Below are 26,547 nucleotides of genomic sequence, written 5' to 3'. Positions count from 1 at the left end.
GTAGTAGTGCCACCTTTTGCAGATCTAAACTAATGTGAGGCAATGTCATCATCATGCAGTCAATTCTGTGCACTCCAAAGAGCTATTACCTAAAATAAATACAATGCTACTTAAAGCAAAATTAAAATAACCTGCTTAAAGAAAACCAATGAAATACAAAGTAAAAAGGCATATCACATAGACTGCATGTCATGAAGAAACGCGCAATGCCAGCATATATATCTATGGCTTAAAAAAAGAAGCATGAAATCTATTAATTTTTCATATATTAAAAAAATTGAAATTAACTGTTTTATTTTACAACTCAGCTTCTGTTTCCTGCATAAGTAAGAAAATGGACGGGTATCTTGCATCATCAGATTTCACCTTGGCATTTGTTATTTTTTCATGAAATGAAGGTGAATTTCACTGTGGGTTAAAGTTCATAAAGTGAGATACTGACAAATGCAGGCACCTACATGCAGAGTTCTGAGGACTTTTGGTTGGAGGCACTGTAATTCTGTATGTGCCCAGTTTGTTTCTTCAAACTTCACAGTCTGCACATCCCACTCATACTCTCTGAGCAGTGTGAGCAGCTGATTTGTACCAAAGCCAGGTCAAGATCCACAAGCCTAACATTCCTTAGCACACTTGGCACTGATAGAATTAATATTCCTATAAAGTGCAGATACTGTTTTCTTTTATGGGGGAGGAGATGACATTATCTCTTGTATTCCACAGACTGTTGAATAGCTCATCCTCACAGGAGAGGGAAATACCCTTAACTAGAAGAATGACATACCACTTTGTCCTAGGCTATTTTGTGCAACATATCTAACATATCTTTCACTTCTCAGTTTGAATCTCTGCTGCTGAACTGAGAAAAATATATGGCTCAGGAAATTTCTGAGCTATAGAGAAGCGATAAGAATGTCTGAGTAGCCAAATATTTAAGGTATTAGCCTAGGAAGAGAGAATCTCTATTTTCCTGTCTGCACTCCAAAATTATCTTCTGTTTTTGCTTTTCTTAGACACTTTATCAGTCACTGAGTAAAATATAGATGTGGTGCTTAGAATCATATGCTTCCTCCACCTTAACATCAATACTGTTAAATCATACTGTATCTCAGCCTGAGTCACCTACAGCCCTCCATGATTTGTTCTTCTGATCCATACTCCCTCCTGGATAGTTCCAGAGTCCTTTGGCATAGTGAGTTGCATGGAATAATTTTGAGACAGGCAATTTCCTTTGTTCACTGTGTGGGAATTTATGATATTTGTTGGTGTATTTGGTTACATTTGGGGGATCTGATCACTAAAAATCCAGCAGTGAGGCAATTTGTCTATCTGGAAAAGGTCTGCCCTTTATCTTGCTGGTTTCTGTAAATTATTTATACTGTTAATTGAGGGCTTAAAATGCAGGGCCATAGTAATTAATAATAATGTTTACTAAAAAATGAATAATATTATTCACTATTGATACAGCCATAACAATAGAAGCAGCAAATAATTCACAATTTAAAAGGCAAATTTACATTATTCTAGAATAAAGTTATGAGGGAAGAGGAAACAAGGTTTATTTAAAAACTTCTGCCTTTCAAGTAGATAACTTCTTCAACAGAGAATTTTTTATCACATCAAGTACAACATCAACTTCTTATTTTACCTCAAGTTTTTTCTTTCAAAAGTTCTATAATGTTTGTTTTTTTTTTTTTTTTGCTTGAGACACATTCGCTCTCTCATTATTTATTATGAGTAACACTGTGATATTTATTCTTCACAGACACACCTTAAGGTTGAAAATTTATTTGAAGCAGAGATGCTAACATCTCAGTGTTAAAGCTCTACGTTATCTCAATTTTCCAGGGATTTTGTCAGTAATTAGTATTCTTCTACGTCAATAAATCATTTATATTTTCATTCTCAAGCATAATTTCGGCCCAGAGAGAAACTGTAATAAATACTTATTATGCACATGATATATTACTAATGAAGAAGATGATGAATTGCTAATGGAAAAAAAAAAAGTATTGTGAAAGCCTTGCTGAAATACAGGTAATAAATTACTATTAGAATATTTAGAATACAATTTTCAGGTGATCAAACATTCTTATTAGATTTCATATGATTTCATATGATTTCATATTAGATTTCATATGCCCTTCATACACACAATGCTTATCCAGAAAAATTCTACAGGTTTCTTCCTACTCCACTGAATCCAGCAGGACTTTGGACACTGATATCTGTAGGAGCCACATCAAACTGGAAATTAGTGAAGGAAGAAAGATATCTAATGTGATTTTATGCATCAACAGGTTGTCTCATTGTCCCACACGATGTCAGGTCTGAAATAAAAGAAAATTGTCCATGGAATATTTAGAAAAATCAGTCCTGGAAGAAAATGGGAGGAATCAAAATTCTGACTAGAGATCAGCATACTTGTCAGGAAGCTGCTTGACAGAGGAAGCTGAGAGCCAAGTGTGACAGTGTTGCCATCAGGGCAGGGACCTCACCAGCATGGGCTCTGCTCCCAAGGCTCCTGAGCAGGAAGGGCCGAGCAGGGCCTGAGCAGGGTCACGACTGCAGGATGGGCTGGCAGGGACACAGGATGGGGATGAGCTGAAGCTAGGCTGGGGTGGTGGTCAGGGTCCAGAATGAAGAAGTGGGAGGCTCAGAAGTATCTGCCCACCCAGCTCAGTCAAGACCAAGAGCAAGAGCTGCAGCTTCAAAGCAGGTCAGGGTGAAGACAGGGAGGACCTCACCTCTCTCAGCCACTTGCACAGAGCTTGGCTGCATGGCTGCACCAGGCTGGACCCCAGACCATGACAATCCCTACAAGTGGGGGGGCAGATGAGAGAAGATTTGCACACAGGAAGGCTTTGAAATGTTATGCTGTTCCTTCTTGGGGTTTTAATCACACAATCATCAGCTATAGGATTACATTTCCAGAGTGAAAGACCAGATACCAAAGCAATTGCAAGAGGTCAGACAAATAGAATCATCTCTCATATATATAAAATACAAATTCAAATTTCTTATAATCTCAGGAGAAAAATTCCCAGTGAACATCTGTCAAAGAAAGAGTTTGCCATTCAGTTCAATAATCTTGGATATAAATAACACAAAATGGAGAAATACTCACATTTTAATGCAAAATCATTAATTCAGTAAATTTAAAATCAAGGATTTTAACATTGAGAGATGTTAGGCAAGGTCAAAACTTGGAGTACAAGCACTGCATTCCCAGAAAGCTCAAGCAGATTTCCCTAATATTAAATCAAATATATTCAGTGCAAATCTTTACTCTTTTGAAAGTATATATATTGTATCAGACATTGGAAAGTAGATGCCAAAATTTCTTAATTAACAGAGGACATGTTAGCATCATTATATACTGATTTTAGACACTAGGGAAGTCCACAACAGGATGCCAATTATTTCCTTCCAAATAACTTACTTCAGTGCTTTGATGAGGTTTAATTTTAAGGTCCTTCACATTCAAGCTCTAAATACTTCAATATTTTAGTGTTATCCCTCAAAATGTTTTTTTAGACAAAACCACACATTTTGATCCTGCCTCCCAAGTAACTTGAACTATTGAATCAACACACAGGATGTTTTCTATTTGGAGAAAAATAAAAATACTTACATTAGTAAGTACATTGCATTACCTCTTTTTCTGTTTAGTATTACTTTAATCATTTTTTTTTTGTCATAAAAAAATGTTACTTGTGTATTATTCTATATTGTTTTTAAACAGAACCAAGTAATTATTTTCTTCCAATCCAATATGACAAACCACCTAGTAGTTTTCCTTCTTTTAATACCTGAGACATATGGTTTAGAATTAAAATGCTCATATTTCACTCTATTATCTTTTGGATATAGTGTTCACAGCTTATTAACTAGGGATTCATTAAGCCATATGGTGAGTAGTAGTTTCACATCAGGTACAACTCAGTCAAATAATTAAACAGTTGCTCTGTTCTAAATGCACTTTTCAGTCCCAATGAGACAGGTGAAGATAATGCTTACTTAAACATTATTCTACTTAAGTGCACTTAAAATAGATTCATATCCTGATTTGTAGTAGCAACTCAAATCCAAATAGATGGGTGGCCAATGTCATTATCTTTTAATCAAACACAAAACTGTGCCAAATAATGAAGTGGGGCTCAGACCTCTCATTAAGGAAGAGCTCCTTTTCTCTTTCAAAATAATAATAGGGGTTTATCAGATGCAATTTACACTTTAATAGTTTCTGCCAAAACTCTTGTGCTCACATAAAATCTTAGCAAAAGCATCTTAAAATGTGTAATCCAAATTGAGTTTGCCTCTTCAAGGTTTTTTATTGATGCAAAAAAGTCTAGCTGTGTTAAGTATAGGTTGTCAAATTTTGTCTTACTCCGGAGTCCTAAGATGATAAACAATTTGCACTATATCCAACATGTATTGCTGAAAATTCCCATGTTCTTAGCTCTGAAGTGCTTTAAAATTAAATGATAACAAAAAAGTACACCCTCCTTTCCATTATCTGCTTTTATATCACAACAAAAAGATTTGATGTTTTTATTCCTATTTTCAGGAGTTTGCTGATTCACACAAAGAAAACCCCAGATAATTTCATAATTTGAAATACTCTTTACAAAATTAAGAGTAGTTTAACTGTTTGGGAAATTATTCACTGTAGAGATGTCAAAGAATTATTTACATTACAACTGAAAGTATAATCTTTTCACTTTTTAAGATTTATATACAAGACATTTTAGATCCAGTATACCAGTACATGTTTGTCGGTACTTGTGAAAGGAAGATGAGTGCCTTAGCCCTATTGTAGCTTATTTTTAAACACAAGACCAAATTGAGTAGAACTAAACTTTTTAATGAAAACATAGTCAATAAATAATGAGCTTTAAAAGTTGCAGAAAAGTATCATTCACACATTCAGTTGTTTTACCTTATGATTATTAGTACTATTAGAATTCATTTACTAGTACTCTTAGTATTAGTAGTTGTTCTACTGAAATTAAAAAAAAAAAAAAAGGAAAAATAAGTTAAAGCTACTTAGCTCCAAAATAACACAAATGTAAACTAATATTTCCACCACTAGGTCTTGAAGAGAAATTCCCAAAAAATTCAAATTTGCTTGTTCTCCAGATATGGATTCTCTCTATTCAGAATACTTGTGTGTGCTAATTCTTTAGTCATGGCAGCAGCAGGCCCCATGGAGCTGGGGGTGTCTGTACATGACTGAGATTCTATTGCACTCACTGAAAGACTGCAAACTGCTGCTGTGAGGAAATTTTATACATAAGCAACATTTTTCTAGCTAATTTTACTTATGCAGATGGAAATATATATATATTTTGATAGGTATATTTGTAACTATAAAAACAATTTCATCTTTGAAGGCAGTACCTGGCACAAGTTTTTTGCAAATGCTTTCCTCTTGGGCTTTCTAGAGCTCTATTGGCCAAAATACAGAAGATAAAGATGACATTTACAAGCAACTCAAGTAATTTATATCTTTACAAATTAAATCTTCTTGTAGATAGCCACTTGCTAAAAAGCAGCACACAGGACAAGCTTTGAAAGAAAGCAACTGAGATGAATGCATTTGGGACAGAAGGAGTTGAACCAGAAACTTCTACTCAATAAACAATGCCTTTAGACTAATGTTTAGGAGCCTTCTCCCTCATTAATACATTCTTTTCCCTCTAAAAATAAATGAGGAATATGATGCTATCTGGATGGCAATGTGTTAGTGGTCCAGACAAGGAGCCAGGAAATGTTAGCAGGTAGTTTGCCTTCAGCTTGCTAGAGACACACAAGAAAAAAACATTTAGCAAAGGAGTAGGTGGAAAACAATTATGTTATGGGGATTATGGACACCACTCAAAGCAATAGTTAATCCATCCCTCTGGGAATCAGCAGAACAAAGCTAAACCTTTCTTTTAGTGTACAACCAGCTTCAAGTGCCTGGGAAATTCATATCAAGATGTAGTTTCCTATCTGATTCTTTGCTTACTGGAACTGAATATGTCCTTTGCCTCCAGAAATGCCCTTCCCAGACAGACAAATTACTGTCTCCTCTGTAATGGGGAACAGAAAGACAGCACCCTTCTTACAAATGGGAAAAAAGATTATATCATGGGAGAAACATAAGGAAAGCAAATTCTTTGGGATATTGATAATACACTTAACTGTGTCCTAGATTTTGGGTCTAGCTTGGAACTGTACTCACATTTGGCATTAAAGATGAACATTAAAGTGTAGCTTAAATACAAATGATGAGGGCTATTTATAAACTTTGCAGATATGTTATGCTATATTCATTCTCAGCAAATCAAGAATTAGACCATTTAAAGGAATTTGGCCTGGAAATACCTAGTTTCTGGACCTTGACTTGGCTTAAGAGTAATGAGAAGTACACCAGGTTGAATGCGGATCTCACTGACTCAAAAGTTGATGCATATTGGGACATAAATCTCGGGCACCTCAAAACTTTAAAAAGAAGCAGCAAGGCTCCTGCAGGGTTTGCATATCAGCAGAATTAAGCAGTATCCATTCTAGTGTCTAAATTTTCCCTTGTATGAAATAACTCTTCCATATCTTATTTCTATCTGATCCATGGTCTTCAAATAAACTTCATACCTAGTTTTATACAAGTATATGAAGTTTCACTCCAAAGTTTTTATAAACTAGGTCTCAATGAATCCTGTTTATCATTCCTTCTGCATTTATACTGTCCTTGGCAAATGGCCTCAGTCAGTGATGCAGAGAAGTGCACTTTAGTATTCAGCTAATGCACAGTTGGGACCCCTAATGACTCATGCTATTATAAAATTGACTGAGATCACCTAAAGGAAAGAAACAAGATCATTACAAAAACCTCAGTATTCTCTGAGTCTTGTGATGCTTGTGCTCTGAAGACAGAATTCCCTATTAGGTACTCTGAAATGTCTAATGAAGGCTGTTGTAGCAATTTTGATGATATTTGCAATTGAGAAGTCTCTAGCTATTCTAATTGTTCCACTTGTTTGGAAAAGAGATGAAGGGCAAAAAAAGGTCAAAATGAAATTAACAGATAAGTGAAAATTAGAGATGAAGATGCTACATTTAGCTCAGTCAGAATTACAGAGTATTTCTAGGTCAGGGTTAATAGCAAGTGTCTCAGCTCTCTACCCAGAAACTGCTGCAGATGATGGATTAGGTTTACTGGCATATTTTAAGAGATTGGAAAAGCAAGGATTCAAAGACCAGCATTTTCTTATTTCTAATTAACCTAAAGCCAACTTGACATACTGTCATAGTTATAATGAAATTTGAGGTTTGATATTCTGAAAGAGGAATCAGAGAAACAAGAATCACAGAACAGATTTTCTAAATGGAAATGGTGTATAGTGGTGACATTTATTTACATTATGAAGATTTTCCCTACTTTACACATAACTCCTAGTTTTCTAGATATTTAATTTTGTTGGTTTTTCCTACCAAATCATATGCAGCAGTGAATGCTCTGTATCCAAACTCTGCAGCAATAAACATGTCTGATGGAGAAAACACCCATGCAATGTCAATGTATGATGGCTAGTGAATATACAAAAAGGTACGGGTTGCTCAAATAAACAAAGCCATCTACTGAACACCATCAACAGCAACTTTTCGCAGGAGAGAAGAAGAAAAAGTTATGATTAGTTGAAAAGTCAGACAGGTGTGGCCAGTTAGTTACAAAACATAATTTAAAATCCAAGTTAATGTGGTAGCAGATTTAATTATTTGTATAAACAATTGACAGAACAGTAATGAGGGCTCAGCTGTTCACGTATGCTGTATTTGATCCTTGGGTTGGGAAGTTTCTGCTTTCAGCCCTGCATTGGTATCTTGTACTAAACTTTTATTCCAATGTTACTCAGAGTCAGAAAGTTACTAAATACAAATAAGCATAAAAGCACACTATGTACCGTACCTTGCAGTTGAAAGACAAAGAAGAAGGAAGACCATATAAAGGCATGGAAGAAATTCCTCCCATCTAAGGCACTGAAAGAAAGAAAGAGCAGGAATCCCTGTAAGGTGTTTGAATAGGATTTCCTTCTAAAAATAAAGACCTTTTCTTACGTCTGCAAAAACACTTCTGCAAATGCAGCATGAAGGAATCAACTTTTGAAAAGTCAGATATAATGGAAGTATACAATTACCGACATAAAAGTGCTGCTTAACAAATAAATAAATCCTTGTTATTCTTTGCATTTTGAATATTTTCACATTTTCCTGGTCAGCATATTTAATTGCTTTATTTTTATACTATTTATAGTATATATTCCAAAATATTTTGGTTTATTTTAACACTAAATAAAATTACTACAGTGTTTCTTTAATTGAACCTTCTTGTCTGATACAATATATAAAATTTAATTTACCTCTATAACTAATGCTTAGGAGGAAATTTGTTCATTTAGTTATATCTTTCTACATTTTCCTTGCAGGTAATGGAATATATAAAATCACATTTCACTCCAGTATTTTATGGTATGCTGTCAGCGAATGTCCAAAGAAACACAAACTTAAACCATTAAAAGTGAAACCATTAACTTGCAGATAAATCATAGAAAAAACTTCTAATTTAAAAAATTATTTGTAAAGGTCTAATGAACTGTTAGGGATAAGAACTGAAAATTACCACATATTAGAGTCTTCCTCATCTCTAAAATAAATACAACCTTATTTCAGTTGGACACAAAAGTAAATTCCACTAGTCCGATTTATACTTTTAAACCACAGAAAGGGTAACTATAACAATGCATGAGCAAACACCTTCTTTCACGTTCATCGTCTAGGGAAAAATGTGAATATATTTCCCTCATTTAAATAAAATTCATGCCTGAACTGAGATTAAAATTAGAAATTTATTCCTGAACACATAAATATGACAGTACTGTATTTAATTTCTGATGACTATAACTGTCATGCTTGAGTTGGCTTTTCATTCTCTAAAATAGACTGCTTTATGGTATCATACCACATTACTGAATACTGTTAATCTTCAATATATTTAATACATTAGGCAAAAAAATTAATTTATTGTGGGTTTTACTGCAAGAAAGTATATTTGAGACAGTAATTTTGGTCTGACTTTGCCAGCTGTGGGGAAAAAAAGAAAAAAACAAACCAAGCCACCACAAAACAAACCAGAAATTTTAATCATGTCTCCTGACAAAGGAACTACCTTATAAAACATTGGCTAGAGCCTTCCATTCATAAATGCTTAAGAAGAAGATAATTTAAATTCTGCTATTTTTTGGGCTTTTTGTCATAATTGGTTTGGGGGGTCTTTTTCTTTAGTTGTCCACATGTTGCCCACCCCCTGCCCCCCCAGTGAGTAAGAGACTGTACAATGGACTTTGATAAGAGACTATGAGCTACCCTTCATTAATGTCATGCTGTATGAGACAGCAACAGACTCAATATCATTTATTCAATATTAGAATAATTTTGAACTTAAAAGGATTTCTGTCTTCCCCTATGGCTCTAGTTAGAATGAACTTACTCCATTTTTCAAAAGCAATGCATATTCAGCATCTACGGCTGGAAGACGGCGAGTTGAGGCTGCACATGCTCTCAACAACTCCAGCGACAAAATCTTTGGAGTTTCTGAAATATGCAGTCAGGCTCAGAAATTAGGAACATCAGAGAAATCATGCCACTACTGGGAAAATGAATCTCAAATGCCATTTGAGAATTATGTATATATAATATACTATAAACTTACTATTAACACTTAAAAAAAAAATCACATTTTTCTTAAGTAAATACTGTCAGTATCTGCTGCCATGCCTGCCCTGAAGCTCCCTGGCTTCGCCTGCCCAGCCGAGGCACAGTCAACAGTGGGGGACACTCCCCTGTTTCTCGAGGAGATTTGGGGAGCGGCTAAGACAAAGCGCTTCGCTGTTTGCCGTGTTAGGAGGAGAGGCGGCGTCCGAGGCGGTAATGAGGGAGTCGACTTGGCTGGGGTAAATGTCTCAGGTTTAATGGAAGCTCCAGGGAGCTCTGAATGCCATTGTCCCAGCGGCCAAAAGCGGCCTCGAGGCTCTCACAATCATCTTAAGTACCGGGGCAGTGACAAGGGGGAAGGGACACCCACCACCCAGCGGGGGAATTTGGGGGAGTGGAAGGCAAAAGGACAGACAGACACACAAACCAATGGGGAAAGATTAAGGGAGGGACCCCTGGCCCTCGTGCACTCACTCAACACCCAAGGTGGAAGATTTTGGGAGAGTGGGATTAGGAGCTGAGTGACAAACAAGGTACCAGGTAGGGGACAGGGGAATGACTGAGCACTTTCAGGGAGATTGGTTCTGGGGGAAGGGTGGGAAAGCTCAGGGTGTAACATTGGGAGACAATGGGGGGTAAAGGGGCAAACCATTACAGGACTGTTACAAAGAGATAAAAACACAATACAACAAGTATCTTTTCTATCTTTTCCTCTGCCACCCAAAGGTTTCTTCATTTTGGCATTTCTCTGGATTGAAAGTTTTACAGAGCAAAGGAAAAACTCATGCAACAAGTGGAAAAGTTTACTGAGAGCAAAGAGGATGGCTTCATTTTTCCTCTAATATCAAACTGAGTATTTCAGGTAAAGCAAGAAATCTATAGATTTCCCCTAACTTCAGATCTTGTTCTGAAGCCTTGTTTTCAAACCTTGAGGAAAAGAACAGGAAATTTAACAGAAATTGAGTGGAGGGAAGATTTCACAAACCAATTTACTTGCAGAGATTTAGTCCTCACTTTTTAAGAAGTATTACTGGAAAAAAAAACAAAACAAAACAAAACAAAAAAAAAAAAAAAAAAAAAAAAAAAAAACCAAAAAAAAAAAAAAAAAAAAAACAAAACAAAAAAAAAAACCAAAACAACAGAATGTTGTGGTTTTTAATTTTTTATTTTTATTGTCAGTCAGGCAAAGAAATTCTCAGCACATATCTAATGCAGACTTTTGAAACTGTGTAAAAAAACCATGTCACGGAGTTATGATCACTCTACTACAATATCCAGGCAAATCTTTCTTCTATCGTACTCAGAATTACTATGCAGTTGATAGTGTTGGCATGTTCATAGCTACCATCTGACAGCACACTTTTTCAAAATCCTCAGAAGGTTATTCAATCTCATCACATAGGGGCATAAACTACAGTGATACTACTGAAATACTATTGCTACATGGCTGAAGATTCTGCAGCACCAGCAAACTTACCTTACCACAAAACCCCACTAACACTTGCTACTAAAATTAATGGACTACTTACTAAAGAAAAATAATGGAGGGATGGGAGGTGTTGTCAGTAAATCCAAAATTCTTATGAGCAAATCCAAAATTCAGGGATAGTTTCATTATGACAATGTATAATTTCAACTCCTGAAACACCTGGAGAAGGTTAGCATTGGAACAGTACCATCATCTGAAGAACATGCAGTACATTTCATTCACCTTGTCAAAAACTTTCAGCTGGAAGTACTAGATGCTGGATAACATCATGACTTCCTTTACTAAGTTCAGCTCTAGTGGCAGACTTTTCCTAGCTACACTCAATCAAAAAGGCACAGCTGTGGAATTAGAGCTTTTCCTAATAACCTAAATGCATACAAGGTATGTGAGAAAAATTTTGAAATATGCTATATGAAAAACAGTCAGTTGTGATAGTCAATATATGGTATTGACTATTCATTGAGTTTTGCAGACTTTCTAACATGACCTCTGGATTCTTGATACTAGGTCTGTAATACATCAAGAGTAGTAAAATTAAAATTATTATTTAAAAAAGGAAAAAGGATAAAAAAAAAGATGCAGTTAAACTCTTCAGCTGATTTGTAACCATTAGTTGCTCTGCAACCTCTGCAGTTTTCAGTGTTACACAACTAGGAAACAGAGTGCACGCAGAACTGACCTGAGTCACAGCAATGCTGGGGTTCAGGGGCCCAATGTCTGTTAGGTGAGACATAAGACACATCTGCTGCCACCTCTGCAGCATCCCAAGGACAGCACATTTCATGCAGGGAGAGAGAATTGCTATGAGTGCTGTAGCCCAGGGAGATCTGAGAAATGTGCATTGCAAAAAATCAAGAAGAGAGAGTGAAAGCACATCATTTATAAAACAGCTTGACTGAGCAAGGAAGTCTGATTACCTGCACTATGCCACTATTGTCACGATGGCTCCACAGGGAGCACATTCATTTGTCATTTCCACCATATCTCAAGACATACAAGTATTACATCGAATGCATCCCTCAGCAGTTGGCTCGCAGCCCGCTTTCTGGCACATCTCAAATGCATAGATAAATGCTCAGGAGCAGCACGATGCTCTTCATCACCCTATTTCTAACCTCTTGTAAAGCATCTGCACACAGGCTTTATTTCACTGGCTTCAGGTTTTCCCAGGTTACAGGTATTTGCGTTTGAAATAGGTGAGAGTGCTCCTTGTGGGACTCCAGGGTCTGCGGGACCCTGCCAGAGCCAGGGTACTGCCAGAGGGGCACGACCCGGAGCGAGTCAGGGTGGCATAGGCAGAGGGAGAGGGGGAGGTGGAGCGGGGTAGGGTAGAGTAGCCAGAGCGGGACAAGGTGAAGGAGGAGCGGTTCAAGGAGCTGTAGGGAGGGCGTGTAAGTGTGCCGTAGGTGGCACGGGTTGAGGAGTAGCCCAAGCGCCCCTCGGGGCTCCACAGTGATCGGGAGGTGGGAGCCCACGTGGAGCCAAAGCGAGTGGTGGTCTCATAGGAAGGGCCCCACTGAGAACCACACAATGAGCGAGAGCCAGAGGTGCCCACAAGCTGGGAGATGGAGCGAGAGGTGGGGGCACAGAGGGAGCGGGCTGTGGGACCTGCCAGGGGGCGCGGGGACGGGGAGCACGGCAGACAGGCAGCAGCCGAGGAGTCCAAGGGCTGAGCGGCAGGCGAGCTGGCAGGGCGGGCGCCCACGGCCACCATCGAGGCAGAGGTGGGCGAGCACAGGGAGTGGGCTGCGGGGGGCCCTACGGGGCGGGGGGCTGGAGAGCACAGTGAGTGGGATGCCGGGGGTCCCACGGGACGGGGGGCTGGGGAGCACCGTGAGTGGGATGCAGAGGCACTGCCCACCTGCAGCACTGTTGGGGTGCTGCTACGGTCAGCAGCACAGGGCGCTGGGGAGGCAACTGGGGAGCACATGCTGTGGGCTACGGCGGCATTCAGGGGTTGGGAGGACAGGGTGGCCACTGGGCCACATGGAGGCTGGCTGGTGGGAGAGGGTGTGGAGCTGCAAACAACATGTGAGATGGAGGCACCAGGCACTGAAAGGGGAGTTGGAGGTTGCATGGGATTACCAATGGTGTGGATTACTGGAGAGCACATGGAGTAGGATGGTGGAGCAGACATAGGGACTGCCTGGGTTGCCCCATTGGGACTGGGGCCACCCATGAAGTGGGTCAGCAGCGCACTCACCGCATTATTCGCGGGGACAGAGACAGAATAGGACATCGGCCCCCCTCCACCTCCAGAGGGGTGTGTGGGAGCAGGACCTGTCTCAAACACCACGTGAGGCATAGGGGTGCAAACAGGGTTGGGTGCTGGGGTTGACATGGAGCTGTACATGGATGGACCCATTGGAGCACATGTAGCAGGAGGTACAGTCTCGCATATGACCCGGAAGCCAGGGTCGCATCCCATCTCAAAACCAGGATTGATGCTTGGATTGAAGCCTTGGTTGCAGATGGAGTTGCATAAGGGATGGCCTGCAGGGAGGTACACAAAATCATACACAGGCTGTCCCCCTGCGCTGCAGTTTGGGTTGCACACTGGGATACATATATATTCACACATGGAGTTGAATGCAGGGTCTGCCACAGGGACAGCCGTTCCGGCTCCCCCAGAGCCGTTCATGGGGACAGAGCCATTCTCACACACTGGGAGTGACCCATTCTGGCTGATGGGCAGGACACCATTCTGGCCTGCAGAGCAACAGACTTCAGCTTTGGCACATCCCTTGCAGTAGGCAAACTTGTGGCACCCAAGGTTGGCCAGGAGCCGATGACAGCCAAGCCTGTAAGGTGTAAACTCCACTACAGTCCGTGCCTGTTGGTTGGATGCCAATGTTCCCAAACTGGAGCAAGACAAAGAAGAGAATTAGGACCCTAATCATTAGCACTCAGAGACCTAAGCACTACAAGATGAGCGCACAAATTAAGTTTGATTTGTTATGACAACTATATTATTCTTGTCTTTTTCCAAAAAAGCCCATATTTTCTGTTGTGAAAATTGTGAAAAGCATGGTAAAAGCTTTTATCTCAAGAGAGGATTTGGAAGACTCCCATAGTTCTGTAATTGGAATTGAATAATCATTTGTGGTACTGACTTGAATTCTTAAAAAATGTAGCACCCTTCTGCCTCAAAGGTGTATTTATTGCTTACCATTTCCAGCAGTTTGACAGGGCAGCTTTGTGGAATCCAGTTCATTACTATTCAGTGAGAGCAATTCTTAATTTCTTGCCCTCAAAACTAGTCATACTTTTGTCAGTTCTCCTTGTCATGAAGAGAAGCAATGCATATTAATGAACAGCTACTTTTCCTAGAATGTTACAGCATCTTGGAAGCTTCCAGTTTCCTGTGATTAACGTGTTATGAGCTTAGAATGCATATTGCTATTTCTCACTGTTGTTCTCTAATTTTTCCTCTATGTGGTTAGTGCCAGTTCATGAATATTTAGAGGAATTTTATTATAAACTCAATAGGATGGTAAGGGATGGGGGACCTAGCAAGTACTTCTTGTAAAGAGAAGTGTGCAGACAGATATTTGATGCACCCACTTAAATTAAATCTTGAGAAAAATGAAGCAGCAGCATTCCTTGCCAGCTTTAAATGATCAGTTTCAAGAGGAGTGAGGCATTTAATGGAGTCTCAAACTAATAAGAGGCAAAATGCCCTGTTCATGTGCTAAATGTCAAAAATATCAGAACTATTGTCTCTCTCAAAACCTGTTGTGAACTTGCACACACCTTAGTCAACCCCCAATATTATCCCCATTTCAGAACTGATGAACTTACTCAATAGTCATCGGCTCTTTGAATAAACCGCAGCCTTCTAATGTCATTACACAATTCTTCATATCTTCCTGGAGAGGATTACAGAAGGAGATCTCTGCCGTACATGGTACTTTCAGTCTGGGTTGGCTCAGAAGCTAGTTAAAAAAGAAACAAAAACATTTTATGTTTTTTAGTCCTTAAAAAATTGACAATGATGTAAATAAATGGAAGGAAAAAATTTAAAAGATTATTAATATGCATTTCTTTCTGACTTGCTTCTATGATGTCTATACATTTCTAAGTCACCTGTTTTACTTTAAAAATCACTAAATCACCAATCTCACTAAATTTAAAAAAAAACAATAAGATAAAAGAAAAATGTAAAGTATTTCAAGTTTATTGGCATTGTACTTAGGAATTGGCCAATAAGAGCTCCCAGGTCTGTCCCTTAGATCCCAAATTTCATAATTAAAGTTACTTACCTTTACAATAACAGGTGGTCTGTTGACCACAATATCCCTGCTCACCATCAGAATTTCTCCACACTCAGGGTCTGAGACAGCAACTACTTTCATAATGTTATGATCACAGAGATAAGGTCCGTATTGATTATATGATATACACAGTGGAATTTTTTTCACTGTAAAACAAATTTATTTATTTTATTTTCCTGAATTTTTAATTAATATTCCCACTTTCCTTCCTCCTAAAGTTTAACTCACACTTACAATGGCTTAACTAAATATTAAGTTATCATGACATCTTTGAAAATAGACAGAATTTTTCCTGACTTAGGGTGATACATTGCTATTTTCAGCAATCAGTTTCACAGTTTTCAATTCATCTATTAGTGAATTTTCAGGATTAGTTGATGATGATGATGATAATTACTATGCAAAATTTGGAATCTTTCCTTCCAGTGCAATTCTTAAATCAATAATTCAAATACAGGCAAATTAAAGCCTCATAAAACAGAATTTTATTATCAGCCTGAAATTTTGTCTTATAATGATCTGGTATAATGAAAGAGATCTTTTTTCTTCCAGAAAAAGACATTAACCTTGGAAACAGGTGTTTAAGTTCTGCTACACATTTGTACTTCCCAGCATATGGTATGCCTAGGCCTCTAAGCAAGTGTTTTACACTGGCTGATATCTTCTGGCCAAAGGAAACATTGCTTTTCTGATAGACAATTGCAGCTTTATCTTTGTACTGAGTATAGAGTCCAGAACTGAAATTTTAATGAAACAATTTTTTTTTAACTACCATAAGAATCTCTAAACCTTGAGAAATTAAGGAAAGACTACAATTTATCTGTCACCATACATGTCGTATTGACATGGTGTTGATTTTTGAGTGATCACTTTAAAGGGAATTCAGCTGTCGATATTTAACACTGTACACATCTCATTTCCCATCACTATTAGGAAGTCTCCACAAATCCTAAAAAACAACTAGCTCCTAAAAATAACAGAGTATTAGACAATTGCACCCTCTTACCTTCCCTTGGACCCAATGTGACATTCACACTGTCTTTCCAAAATTGATCCATTGGGCAACCACTGTAGGTTATAATTTGTGCGCACAAATTAAACTTCAGGGTTTTGTTCTCATTACGCAAATTTTCAAGCAGCCAGTTCAGTTGGACATCTTCACCATACATTGGGCAGTTGGCCATCTTTAACCTCATGTTAATTCCGGAGTCACTCAGAAATGGGTTTTTCAGAGACGATAACTCTCTGTCGATATGACAGTTGGAAGCATTGCAATACCCTGGGTGAATTCTTCTGTAAGCCCGGTAATAGGCTTCTTTGTTTTTCACAGAACCTGTTGAAGAAGATATATGATAATGAATCTGCTGGAGGCGCAAGAACCCTATTATTATTCTACCCAAATAATAAAGATAATTAAATTTACTGCTTCTTCTTCCTGAAACGCAAAGTAGCAGGTTGTTGTAGAACAAATGCACCAAATAATGAAATACGAGATACAGCAGACTGAATGCACAGAAGAAAATTAACACCTCAGGGAAAAAAAAATATATATAAACCTTATTTTACTTTTAAGTGGTTAAATATAAAAATGGTCATGTAAATCTCAAAATGTATAGTTAGTACAAAACTCAAAATATAACCCTTTAAAAGGCTATGGGTGAATATGAGATGCTACCATTCTTTCTAAAGACAAAATACACCACTAAAACAAAGAAACTATCAATTGTTTTCCTACCATCCAACCAAAAATAAACAAAAAAAAAAAAAAAACCCACAGAGCTTGCAAATGTACAATTAGCTGTGATCTATTGCTCATTCCTTTATGCAATTTTGCTGGTTGAACTCCTCCCATCTACTGGAATAACAAAATCAGTAATCCATGGCCCAAAGTAAGAACAGCAGAATATGCTAATAATACATGAATTTAGTAAGTAGGCATATTTTCTGACAGTCCTAGTACAAGAAGCAACAAGTAAGGTGTTAATCCTAGGTTTAGAAGAATAAGTTTTTTTTTTAAGATTATCTCGAGTCTGCTAATATTTTAAACTACTTTAAAGGTGAGACCAAGGAATGCATCTCCTGTGAGGAGGGAGCATCTAAGAACTTTGGCTTTGTCTAGTTTGGAGAAAAGGAGGCTGAGCAGTGACCTTATTGTTCTTCCTAGCTTCCTGAGAAGAGGAAGTGGAAGGGGAGATGCTGAGCTCTTGTTCCTGGTGTCCAATGACAGGAAGCATGGGAATGGTTCAAAGCTGCAGCAGGGAAGGTTTAGACTAGAATTTCTTTATTGTGAGGCTGGTCAAACAGTAGAACAGGCTTCCTAGAGAGGTGGTTGATGGGCCATGGTTCTCAGTGCCTTAAAAAGAGGTATTTAATAGTATGTTTTGACTTTCACTCAGTCCTGACATGTGAGGTAGTTGGACGAGATAGTCATTGTAGGTCCTTCCAGCTGAAATATGCTATCCTATCCTATCCTATCCTATCCTATCCTATCCTAATTAGTATGTGCTTTGTTTAAATCATCTAAATATATTTAGAAGTTTTAAAATCTAGATCTTTGAAGAGAAGAGCATCTGCCTCTTTCTCAAAAATGAAAAGACAATTTCAGATTATTTTGCACATTTAAACACAGGAGAGATTACTTTGATACTTTTATACAATTAGCCTGTAAAATTTCCTCTAACCCATTCAATATGTTTTCATCATACCTAGTTCATACTTGTAAGCTCCAGTGATATCTTCAAATTGCTCACTGCCAACACTCTTGGTGATTAGACGTTGTCCACATGGCCATGTGTCACAGAAAAATTTTGTTCTTTTGGCATTGTTTTGGGAAAGCCAGCCAACATAGTTTGAATTTACTCGAGAAAACATATGATGACCATCATAATCCAAGTCCAGTTCCCCTTCCCTGATGCTTCGAACCCATGTAGGACCACTGCAAGCTGAACCTAAACCAGAGAACAAAAATATTGTAACATTTGTCGTAAATGTTGTAAAAATGTTGTAATCGTAACCTGAATAGTAGGGAAACTCAGCAATGTAATCTGACGAAAATTATTCCAATTATAGCAAAATTACCTCTGCCTGTTTCCAGAGGTGTTGGATCCAGACACTGCCAGTCACCACAGCACTGATTTATATCTCTGCGAGCCATCCAAGACTCATTCCAGCAGTGGTATCGCCTGTAGAATGAAGAAACATACAGTTAAACATGTCTCTTGCATTACCAAGTTTAATGCCTATGACAGAGGAAAAACATGTCAGCAATAATTTTTTAATCAACTGAAGATTTTGTATGTCTTAACAGTGTTAATGACGTTTGTGATAGGAGTGGTTTTGTTTGCTTTATATCACTCAGACTGGAAATTTGTTCCAGAACCCCACAAACCTGATGGCAAAACATGTTTCTTTTAGTAGATAACATGACAACACAGTTCTTTTGTTTAAGTTGAAAGGAATTGAAAGGTTTATAAGAATTAAGCAATCCATTACAAGGAACATCAGGAAGACAACATAGGTATCAATCAAGTGATTATGAATGAAGATAAAAGTCCAAATTAGTGATAAATTTTCCCTAGCATTTAACGATCTGCTTTATACTTTTACAGCTACTAAGCTGGATGGCCTTATTTTTTTCAGCTGAGAAGGATAAGCAGGCAGCATGGATTCTCACAAGAGGTTTTGCTTTTTTCTTTTTTGAAAATCTACATTGAGTAAACTGCCTCTTTAGTAATGTCATGGTTTTGAAATGCATTATTAGGAAACTGAAGAGCATTACCCCAATAAAGAAAGAGATACACCAAAGAGAGACACTGATGTGCTAGATTTATACCAGTTTTTCTATCATGTAACTTTTTTAAAAGGGCAAAAGAGCTTTATATTTTTCTTATTTACCATAGTTTGTCTTTGCCACACAGGTTTTTACCAGTAGAGTCAAAAATTTCATTGATACCAAGGGGATTCTCAATTGAGCAAGGAAAACAGAAGCTTGTGACAACACGGCTTGGAATTCCCAAACACCTCATCACTGTAAGAAAAAAATATTAATGAATAATTACAAATCACAATTAGTCAGGCAAATCCTTCATTTTATTTTATAAATAATTATCTTATATTTTAATTTGCAGTTATAGGAACACAATGGATAGGAAGCAATATTTGGGATGCAGTATCTTCAAAATTATTTTTAGTTCTTGAAAAGCAGTTTGAAAAAAAGCCTAGCAGAAAGGAATGTTTCCATCTTAAAATAAAAACCAAAAACATCCAAAAAAACAGATGTTTTAAGTTCAGAAATAATTAACCTGATTCCGCACTAATAAAACAATTTTTTTTAAACAAATAGTTTGGTATATATAGATTAATCTACAGGACTTCAATTTAATTTTCTTTATTCAATGTAGAAGCAGGTTCAGTAGATAAATGGTATAGAGCTGGAACTCAGATCTTCTGTCTGTAGAGTTTAGCACACTATTATCTAATCTTTTGCATTAAAAGGAGAATATAGCCTAATGCTCTTGTGTTTTGGAGGAGACATTACTAGAGATCTTCCTGTTCATTACTTAGTGGTTTTTCTCATCCTTCAAACATCACCCAAAGCATAAATTTTGGCTCAACAATGGGGTTGTGCTAGACCACCTTTACAGGTCCCTTCCAACCCCAACTATTCTATGATTCAATGATGCTGCACTTGCTCTGTGTTTTAATAAAAGTTTCAGTATTGATAACTGCATAATATAAAGGTCACAGAGAAGATAGAACTACTTTTCTTGCTCTTCAGCTTGTATAAGAAAGTAAAAGGTTGATAATCAACACTATATCAGGAGCATGAGAAAAATATTCAATTTCTTTTCTAGTAAAATGCTTATGAGTTAAATTCTTCAAGTAGTTTTTAGGGTCAGAAGTTTTTGATCCTTGTTTTCTTTCTTCTTTTCTCTATAAACTAGGTAAGGACAAACTGAAATATCATACCTGTGCACATTACTGAAGCAAGAGATCCACAGTACCCATATCTGACTGGCCTGCATCTACCACTGTACCACTGCTGCAGAATAGGGACACTTCCATTCCAGGAAAATGGCTTTGTTCCTTTTAGGTAATCATTGTTTTCTGGAATCTTCATGATACTGTTAGTGGTATGGCTGCTTATCTAGAAAAAGGAAAGAAAAACTACCTTTTCAAATGGTTGACCATGTCTTCACATTCTAAGCATGTCTCAAAATCATCAGAAATTAGCATTAAAAGTTTAATTTTCCTGTGACTCTGAGCACAGGAAGGATTTGCTCTGCTCACCTGCTGTGTTAGATTACCACGCAGTTTGTCCTTCTACAATATAATGAAGTGTGACCTGATCTATTCAGAGGTCTCACACCCCCACAGATCTTACCATGTGATTCACCACCATGCTGACATGCACAGGGTCATTGCGCCAACAGTGGTCACGATCAGAGCCGTGATGGTAACTCGCACCCATATCTAAGATCTTCAAGCAGATATCCAGAATCCCATCTTCAAACTGAGGAAAAAGACGACAAAATCATAGGCATAGGCATCATGGTATGCTGATGTTGCTAAAGTACCTTTCTTATCAATAATCCAGTCTTTTCCAGTTGCCTTTATGTGAGTTGCCCTCTCACCTCTCCTGCCCTTTTTTTTTTTTTTTTTTTTCCTTTTGTTAAATCAAGCACAGCTCCTAGTGGTCTGCATGGTAATGCCTATCTCCCTGAAGGAAAACCAAAGGCAAAAACATGTCATTTTTACTTATATTTGACCAATGGAATAATTTTCCTTCTGAATCATAATGTTTGTTTCACCTGTTCCCACAACATTGTGAAATTTCCCTCATTTTACTAGATAAAACTTTGTTCCAGTTATTTGGGCTACAGTGAAATTCTCAGATATTTTGGTTTGTGTATGCATAGTCTGAACTGATCCTAAAAACCTTTGCACTACAAATAGAGCTTACACTTCTGAAAAAATACAAACAACACTTCATTTATCAGTATATAGATGTCATCTATTTCTGAACAAGTGTTAAAAAAATACTTGTCCAAAGTGCCATGGTCGAGAGGTTATGTGCTTGTGGACTCCTTCATATAGTATTCCATGTTCATTCAAAACATATTCTTCTCTCTGGGCCTGATTGTCCAAATATACAGGGTCATCTGGAAAAGATGAAGAGCTTTCATTCAGACAAAATATTCCTTTCTAGTACTTCTGTGTTTCCGCATCACTGGATCCCTCTTTCCTTTCCTACCAGTTTTTGATGTATACTTTTATGTTGAAGGTTGTGGGCTCTTTAAGCACTCACAGACAATTCATTCCTACTTACACCTAGATAATATCTTTATTAAGTCTCTCCCTGCTGTAGAACACATGAATGGAAGAGCTTGCAATTTATCTTCACAGTAAGCTGTTCTACAAGTCAAACACTCAGCAACACAGAGTTGTGTATCTGATTTAGATCAAATCAGCACAATGTGAATATTTGTCATGTAATGATTTTAGTGAGATCCTACAGACTCCAGAATTGCTTGCTACCTGAGCCAGATCTACAGACTTTAATTTGTGTTTGCACTGTATTATTTTATGATGACAACACAGTATGCACAGGATTACAAAATGGCTGAAGTTGGAAGGGGCCTCTGGAGGTGATCTGGTCCAACCTCCAGCCACTTTCCCAGGCTACATCCAGATGGTTTTTTAATATCTCCAAGGATGGAGACTCCACAACCTCTCTGGGCAACCTGTGCTAGTGCTCAGTCACTCTCAGAGCAAAAATGTGTTTCCTGATGAAGAGGAAACTTCCCAATGCTTTCTATCCTGTCAAGATACTGCAATAGTTGTGGGGAAAAATTATACCTCACCCCTACCACCACTAAAGAAACAAATCAAAACAATGGCTGGAGACAGTCTTGAACTTGGAGGAAAAAGATTAAAAAGAACAGAATTAAATCTCTCCTTGATTCTCATTGTTTCTGTTACTACATCCTTTACACACCAGCTAAATAATAAATATCTTAAACAGTTTTCTTAAAACAATCTGATTGTTATTAGAGTTCTTACCTGCACACCAAGGGTTAAAAAGGACATAAAAATCTCCAAGACACCGCTGATATGTGTGACCACAAGATGTGATTTGCATATTGAGAATATACCGGCCAATGCAGACATTGGAAGGAGGGAACACGCTGATACTGATGCATTTTGGCTGATGAACTTTGTAGGAAGCACTCCAGCAGGTTTGATCCAGACATCTGCCCATTGGGAAGGTGCATTTTGTCTCATTTGATTCACAGGGTCTGAGGCCTTTCCAGGAAAATAAAAACCACTTCCATCAGACTACTAAACAAAGCATATGTAAAAGGCTAGTAATTTACTTAGGCATCATTTGCAAGGCGAAGCTCCCAAGGGTGGATTTCTTTTTAACTTGTCACTTCTCTAGCAGAGTGAGAAAACTTTACATATTAGAAGAACTGCATGATTTAGGGGAAGGTAGTCTCTTCACATGGAACATGAGTAGGTTATGGGAATATGAAGACTATGAAAGAAGTCTTCTGAAGTCTATGGGAAATATTATTAATCGGCAAAGGACTAGAAAAGTCTACAGAGTGTTTGGGAATGACTACCTGTCTCCACGGTGAAAGCAGCCTGGTCCACGGAGTCATCCCATTCCCGATTTTGGAAGCGAGCATATAAGCTAAAGGCTTGCCCTCTCCTTATTATCTGTCTGTCAGTTCCGAAGAAATGGGTATTATGTATTTGACAGTTGGAAGGACAGTTCAAATCGACTTCTCCCAGCTCAATAACTGCAGGACAGAGAAAGGAGCACAAAGAAAAAAAACCATATAATTAAGTTCCCAGCTTTGACTGTGGTTAAGATTAGGTGAAAGAGGAGACAACCATGAAAGACAGAGATAACTCTTTCAAAATTCCTTCAAGACTTTGTTCAAAATTCAGCAAGACTGAAATTGAGACATACATCCATAAAAGTTCCTTTACAAGTTCACCACTTTCCTAGCTTGCAGATAGAAACTTGTCTAATCCTTTGATTTTTGTAGCTGCGCTACAAGTTTCACTTCTTTTATATAGTGCCTGATTATATTATAAATACCTGATGCTGAAGGCTAATATTAGTATCTCTACTTGAAAAGTTGACTTTGCATTGTAATATTCTGTCCACACATTACAACATGCTGTCTACAGACAGAGTTTTGTACATGCTATCATTTAAGATGTTCAGGTTTTTTAAAAAATTAAATAGAATAAATAAAAAACTTGATAACATGTATGTATGTGAAAGCCTAAGTGGCACTGCAAATGATTTATGAAAAAAAAAGAGATATGTATAAACATCTATCCAAAACTTAAAATAATTTTAAATATGCATGTAAATGTTTCAGTCTGCACTCCCAAAGTCCTAAAAAAGTTTGCAGATATCTTTGAGGAACTTAATGGAGAATGAAATAGTCACAAATTGTGGCATTTTAAAATGCTGACAATCTACCCTAGGTGCTGTGATTGGCTTGACAAAAATCTCAGCTCATTCCCCTTCTAGGCATCCTGCCTGCATATCAGTCATTTAATAGGAGTAATTATGACACTGGTGCCAGAAGGATGGGTGGCAACATTCATCTTTACTTATTTGCATACAACTTTTTATTTTCCAAAATTCTTCATTCTAACTGAAGATGATGGGAGCCACAGATTCTCAGCAGTTTTGGAAATTGGGTTTACTGATGTACAAGGTCTTGCATATTATTATAATTTTAAAGGGTTAAGTTTGGTCCTACTAAGCCTACAGAAAAATCTAACAATGCAGCTTCTCTAACTACGTGGGTACCTACAGAATTAATATTTAAGGAATTTTTTCCCATCCAGAACCAAGGGTGTATCCACACAAGGGAAGACTCATAGCTAAGCCCTTGGGATCAGGACATTTTTAACAGAAAACAGTGGAGTTTCCCAGGATCACATTCTGAATTAAATAATAATTTAAATTAATTGGGGGGGGGTGTTATAGGTAGAGAAGAGGCAAAAAAAAAAAAAAAGGCAGTTTTTTCTAATTTGTTTTCCTTGAATAAAAATAATCTTATTTGTCATCCAACTGTTCAAACTTGGTCATGCATTGGTCATTCAGATCTTCAATCTTCAACAGAGATCAGCAACAAATGCAGAGCTGGGTGCTACTCATGATAAAAATTTGCACACGATCAACAATAACCAAAAGGAGTGCATTACATCATTGTTGCTCATGAATACAACATCATTGTTGCTCATGAATACAACATACCTGCTGACAAGAATGAGCAGCAGAACTGAACTGAAAATCTTATATCTTAATGAGAGTTGTCCATAACACAAAGTATTCTGGTCAAACAGAAAGTACTCATAGCACAAACGGCAAATTCCTGCGGTCAAGAACACTGAAAGAACCTGATCCTTGCCTGGTCTCTGGAGGTGTTTATAAACCAAGACAACTACTCTTCATCCACTCAGTAATCCAGCTGAACTGGAACATCAGGGAGTTGAGGTATTACATTTCCCAGGGAAGTTCTCTAAAGTCAGCCCACAGTTTGCTTATCAGATTTAAGTATCGCAACTGGATCACAAAGGAGCTAATGATTACTTTCTTAAGCAAAGACAGCTTGGAAAAAATACAAAAGCCAATTCAGTTTCACATTTCTTACTGGTTCTCTGCCTCTGGTAGAAACCTGATCATCAATACCAGTCACGGGTTTTCCTCTATCAATTCATATTCTTCCTTCATTCAAGAAAGAATACTTCAGGTATTCATTGGAAAATAATTGCTTCTAGCATGAGAATACTGAAAGCTAGCACTCTGTAACTTATGCTGGAAATAAATTTATTATTTTCCATGCTATTTCCTATTTTCAGAATTGGCTGTTGTTTCACTAAATCTTTTCCATAGCTCTCTTTTTTCTTCATAGTAGTTTTTTTCAAAAGTTGTTTTTTCCCCTTTCTCACTAGTTCCACAAAGAACATCCAAATATTCATGTAATCCCTACACAAAAATATGTGCAATTTGTTAGGTCTGTACACATGATCATTTAATTATTTCTGTTTTCAGTCCTGGTTTAAAGGATATTAAAATTTCAAGACACTTACCTTCCATTTTTCTTCTACATGTACTGGTATCTGAAGCACAATACTGGTGGAGATACCAGCTCCTCAACAAGACACACTGCAAGGTCTGGCTGATCTCCTCTGCCAACCAACCTAATTTCCTCTCAGTAACACTTATATTCAGAACTAAGAGGCCGTCACACGTGTTGCATCAACAAAATACCAGTTTTAAAAGAGGCCCCACCCATGTGTCTACTGATGCTCATAAATGATTCATTTTAACTTCCAGCATTATTAGGGAGAGTCCTGTGGCTGAAGGGAGGGAAGAGATCTTGGTAACCTCACCTGTAGCACAGTACTCTCGGTTTCCCACAGCTTGCCCTGTCTCAAAAATACTTTAAAGCCAGGATGAATCTAAACACATTTCAGGGTAAGCCATTATTTGTAGCCATCCAAAGTTGCCATAAATACCAATACCTACTGTTCCCTTCTAGCTAGAGATCTTCAGACAGCTGTGGAAAACAATAAGGAACACTAGACTAAAGCTGAATTTGTACTCTCAGAATATGATAAGTAGTGGAAATTTTTAGCATAATGTAAGCAGAAAGCCCAGCTTTCAGACAGTCTGCACAGTGCTTCCTCCAAGGGGAGGTCAGAAGAAAAATGATAAGTCACAAACTTATCCAACTAAATTGTAAAATATGCAGAGAGCATTGAAGTTGACAATAAAATTTAAACTAAAAATTACATAAGTTGTTTATACTATGTATGTATTTATTTCCTAGAACACAGTTTTGCAGCTTAACTTACTCCACCTCCCTTCTTCTGAAATTTTGAAAACCATTCCTAACAGTATCTGTGAACAAAAACCATGTTAATGCCTTAACACAAAATTTGTGCTATTTTATTTAGGTTCCAGACATATTTAATAAAATAAAACAAAACAAA

The 26,547-nt window shown here is 37.6% G+C and overlaps 2 protein-coding genes across 2 annotated transcripts; both read right to left on the bottom strand.

Moving 5' to 3' along the window:
• Nucleotides 1–10,899: 10,899 nt before the first annotated feature.
• LOC128790433 (mucin-5AC-like) lies at nucleotides 10,900–16,780 on the bottom strand. The gene is made up of 4 exons (XM_053947134.1): nucleotides 16,523–16,780; nucleotides 15,505–15,662; nucleotides 15,044–15,177; nucleotides 10,900–14,103 (listed from the first exon to the last, which is right to left on the bottom strand). The coding sequence occupies exons 1-4, from the start codon at nucleotides 16,710–16,712 to the stop codon at nucleotides 12,414–12,416; spliced, it is 2,172 nt and encodes a 723-aa protein (XP_053803109.1). The 5' UTR covers nucleotides 16,713–16,780; the 3' UTR covers nucleotides 10,900–12,413.
• On the bottom strand, nucleotides 16,726–21,341 carry LOC128787318 (protein-glutamine gamma-glutamyltransferase 5-like). Its single transcript, XM_053941404.1, has 8 exons — nucleotides 21,327–21,341; nucleotides 20,900–21,028; nucleotides 20,485–20,662; nucleotides 19,411–19,543; nucleotides 18,595–18,698; nucleotides 18,222–18,464; nucleotides 16,795–16,849; nucleotides 16,726–16,759 (listed from the first exon to the last, which is right to left on the bottom strand). Exons 1-8 carry the CDS (start codon nucleotides 21,339–21,341, stop codon nucleotides 16,726–16,728), a joined length of 891 nt encoding a protein of 296 aa, XP_053797379.1.
• Between the last annotated feature and the right edge of the window lie 5,206 nt (nucleotides 21,342–26,547).

This window comes from Vidua chalybeata, chromosome 1 (genome assembly GCF_026979565.1).
Source record: "Vidua chalybeata isolate OUT-0048 chromosome 1, bVidCha1 merged haplotype, whole genome shotgun sequence".
Taxonomy (NCBI): domain Eukaryota; kingdom Metazoa; phylum Chordata; class Aves; order Passeriformes; family Viduidae; genus Vidua; species Vidua chalybeata.
Note: the sequence above shows the minus strand (reverse complement) of the source record. Positions and strands in the feature narration are given on the sequence as shown.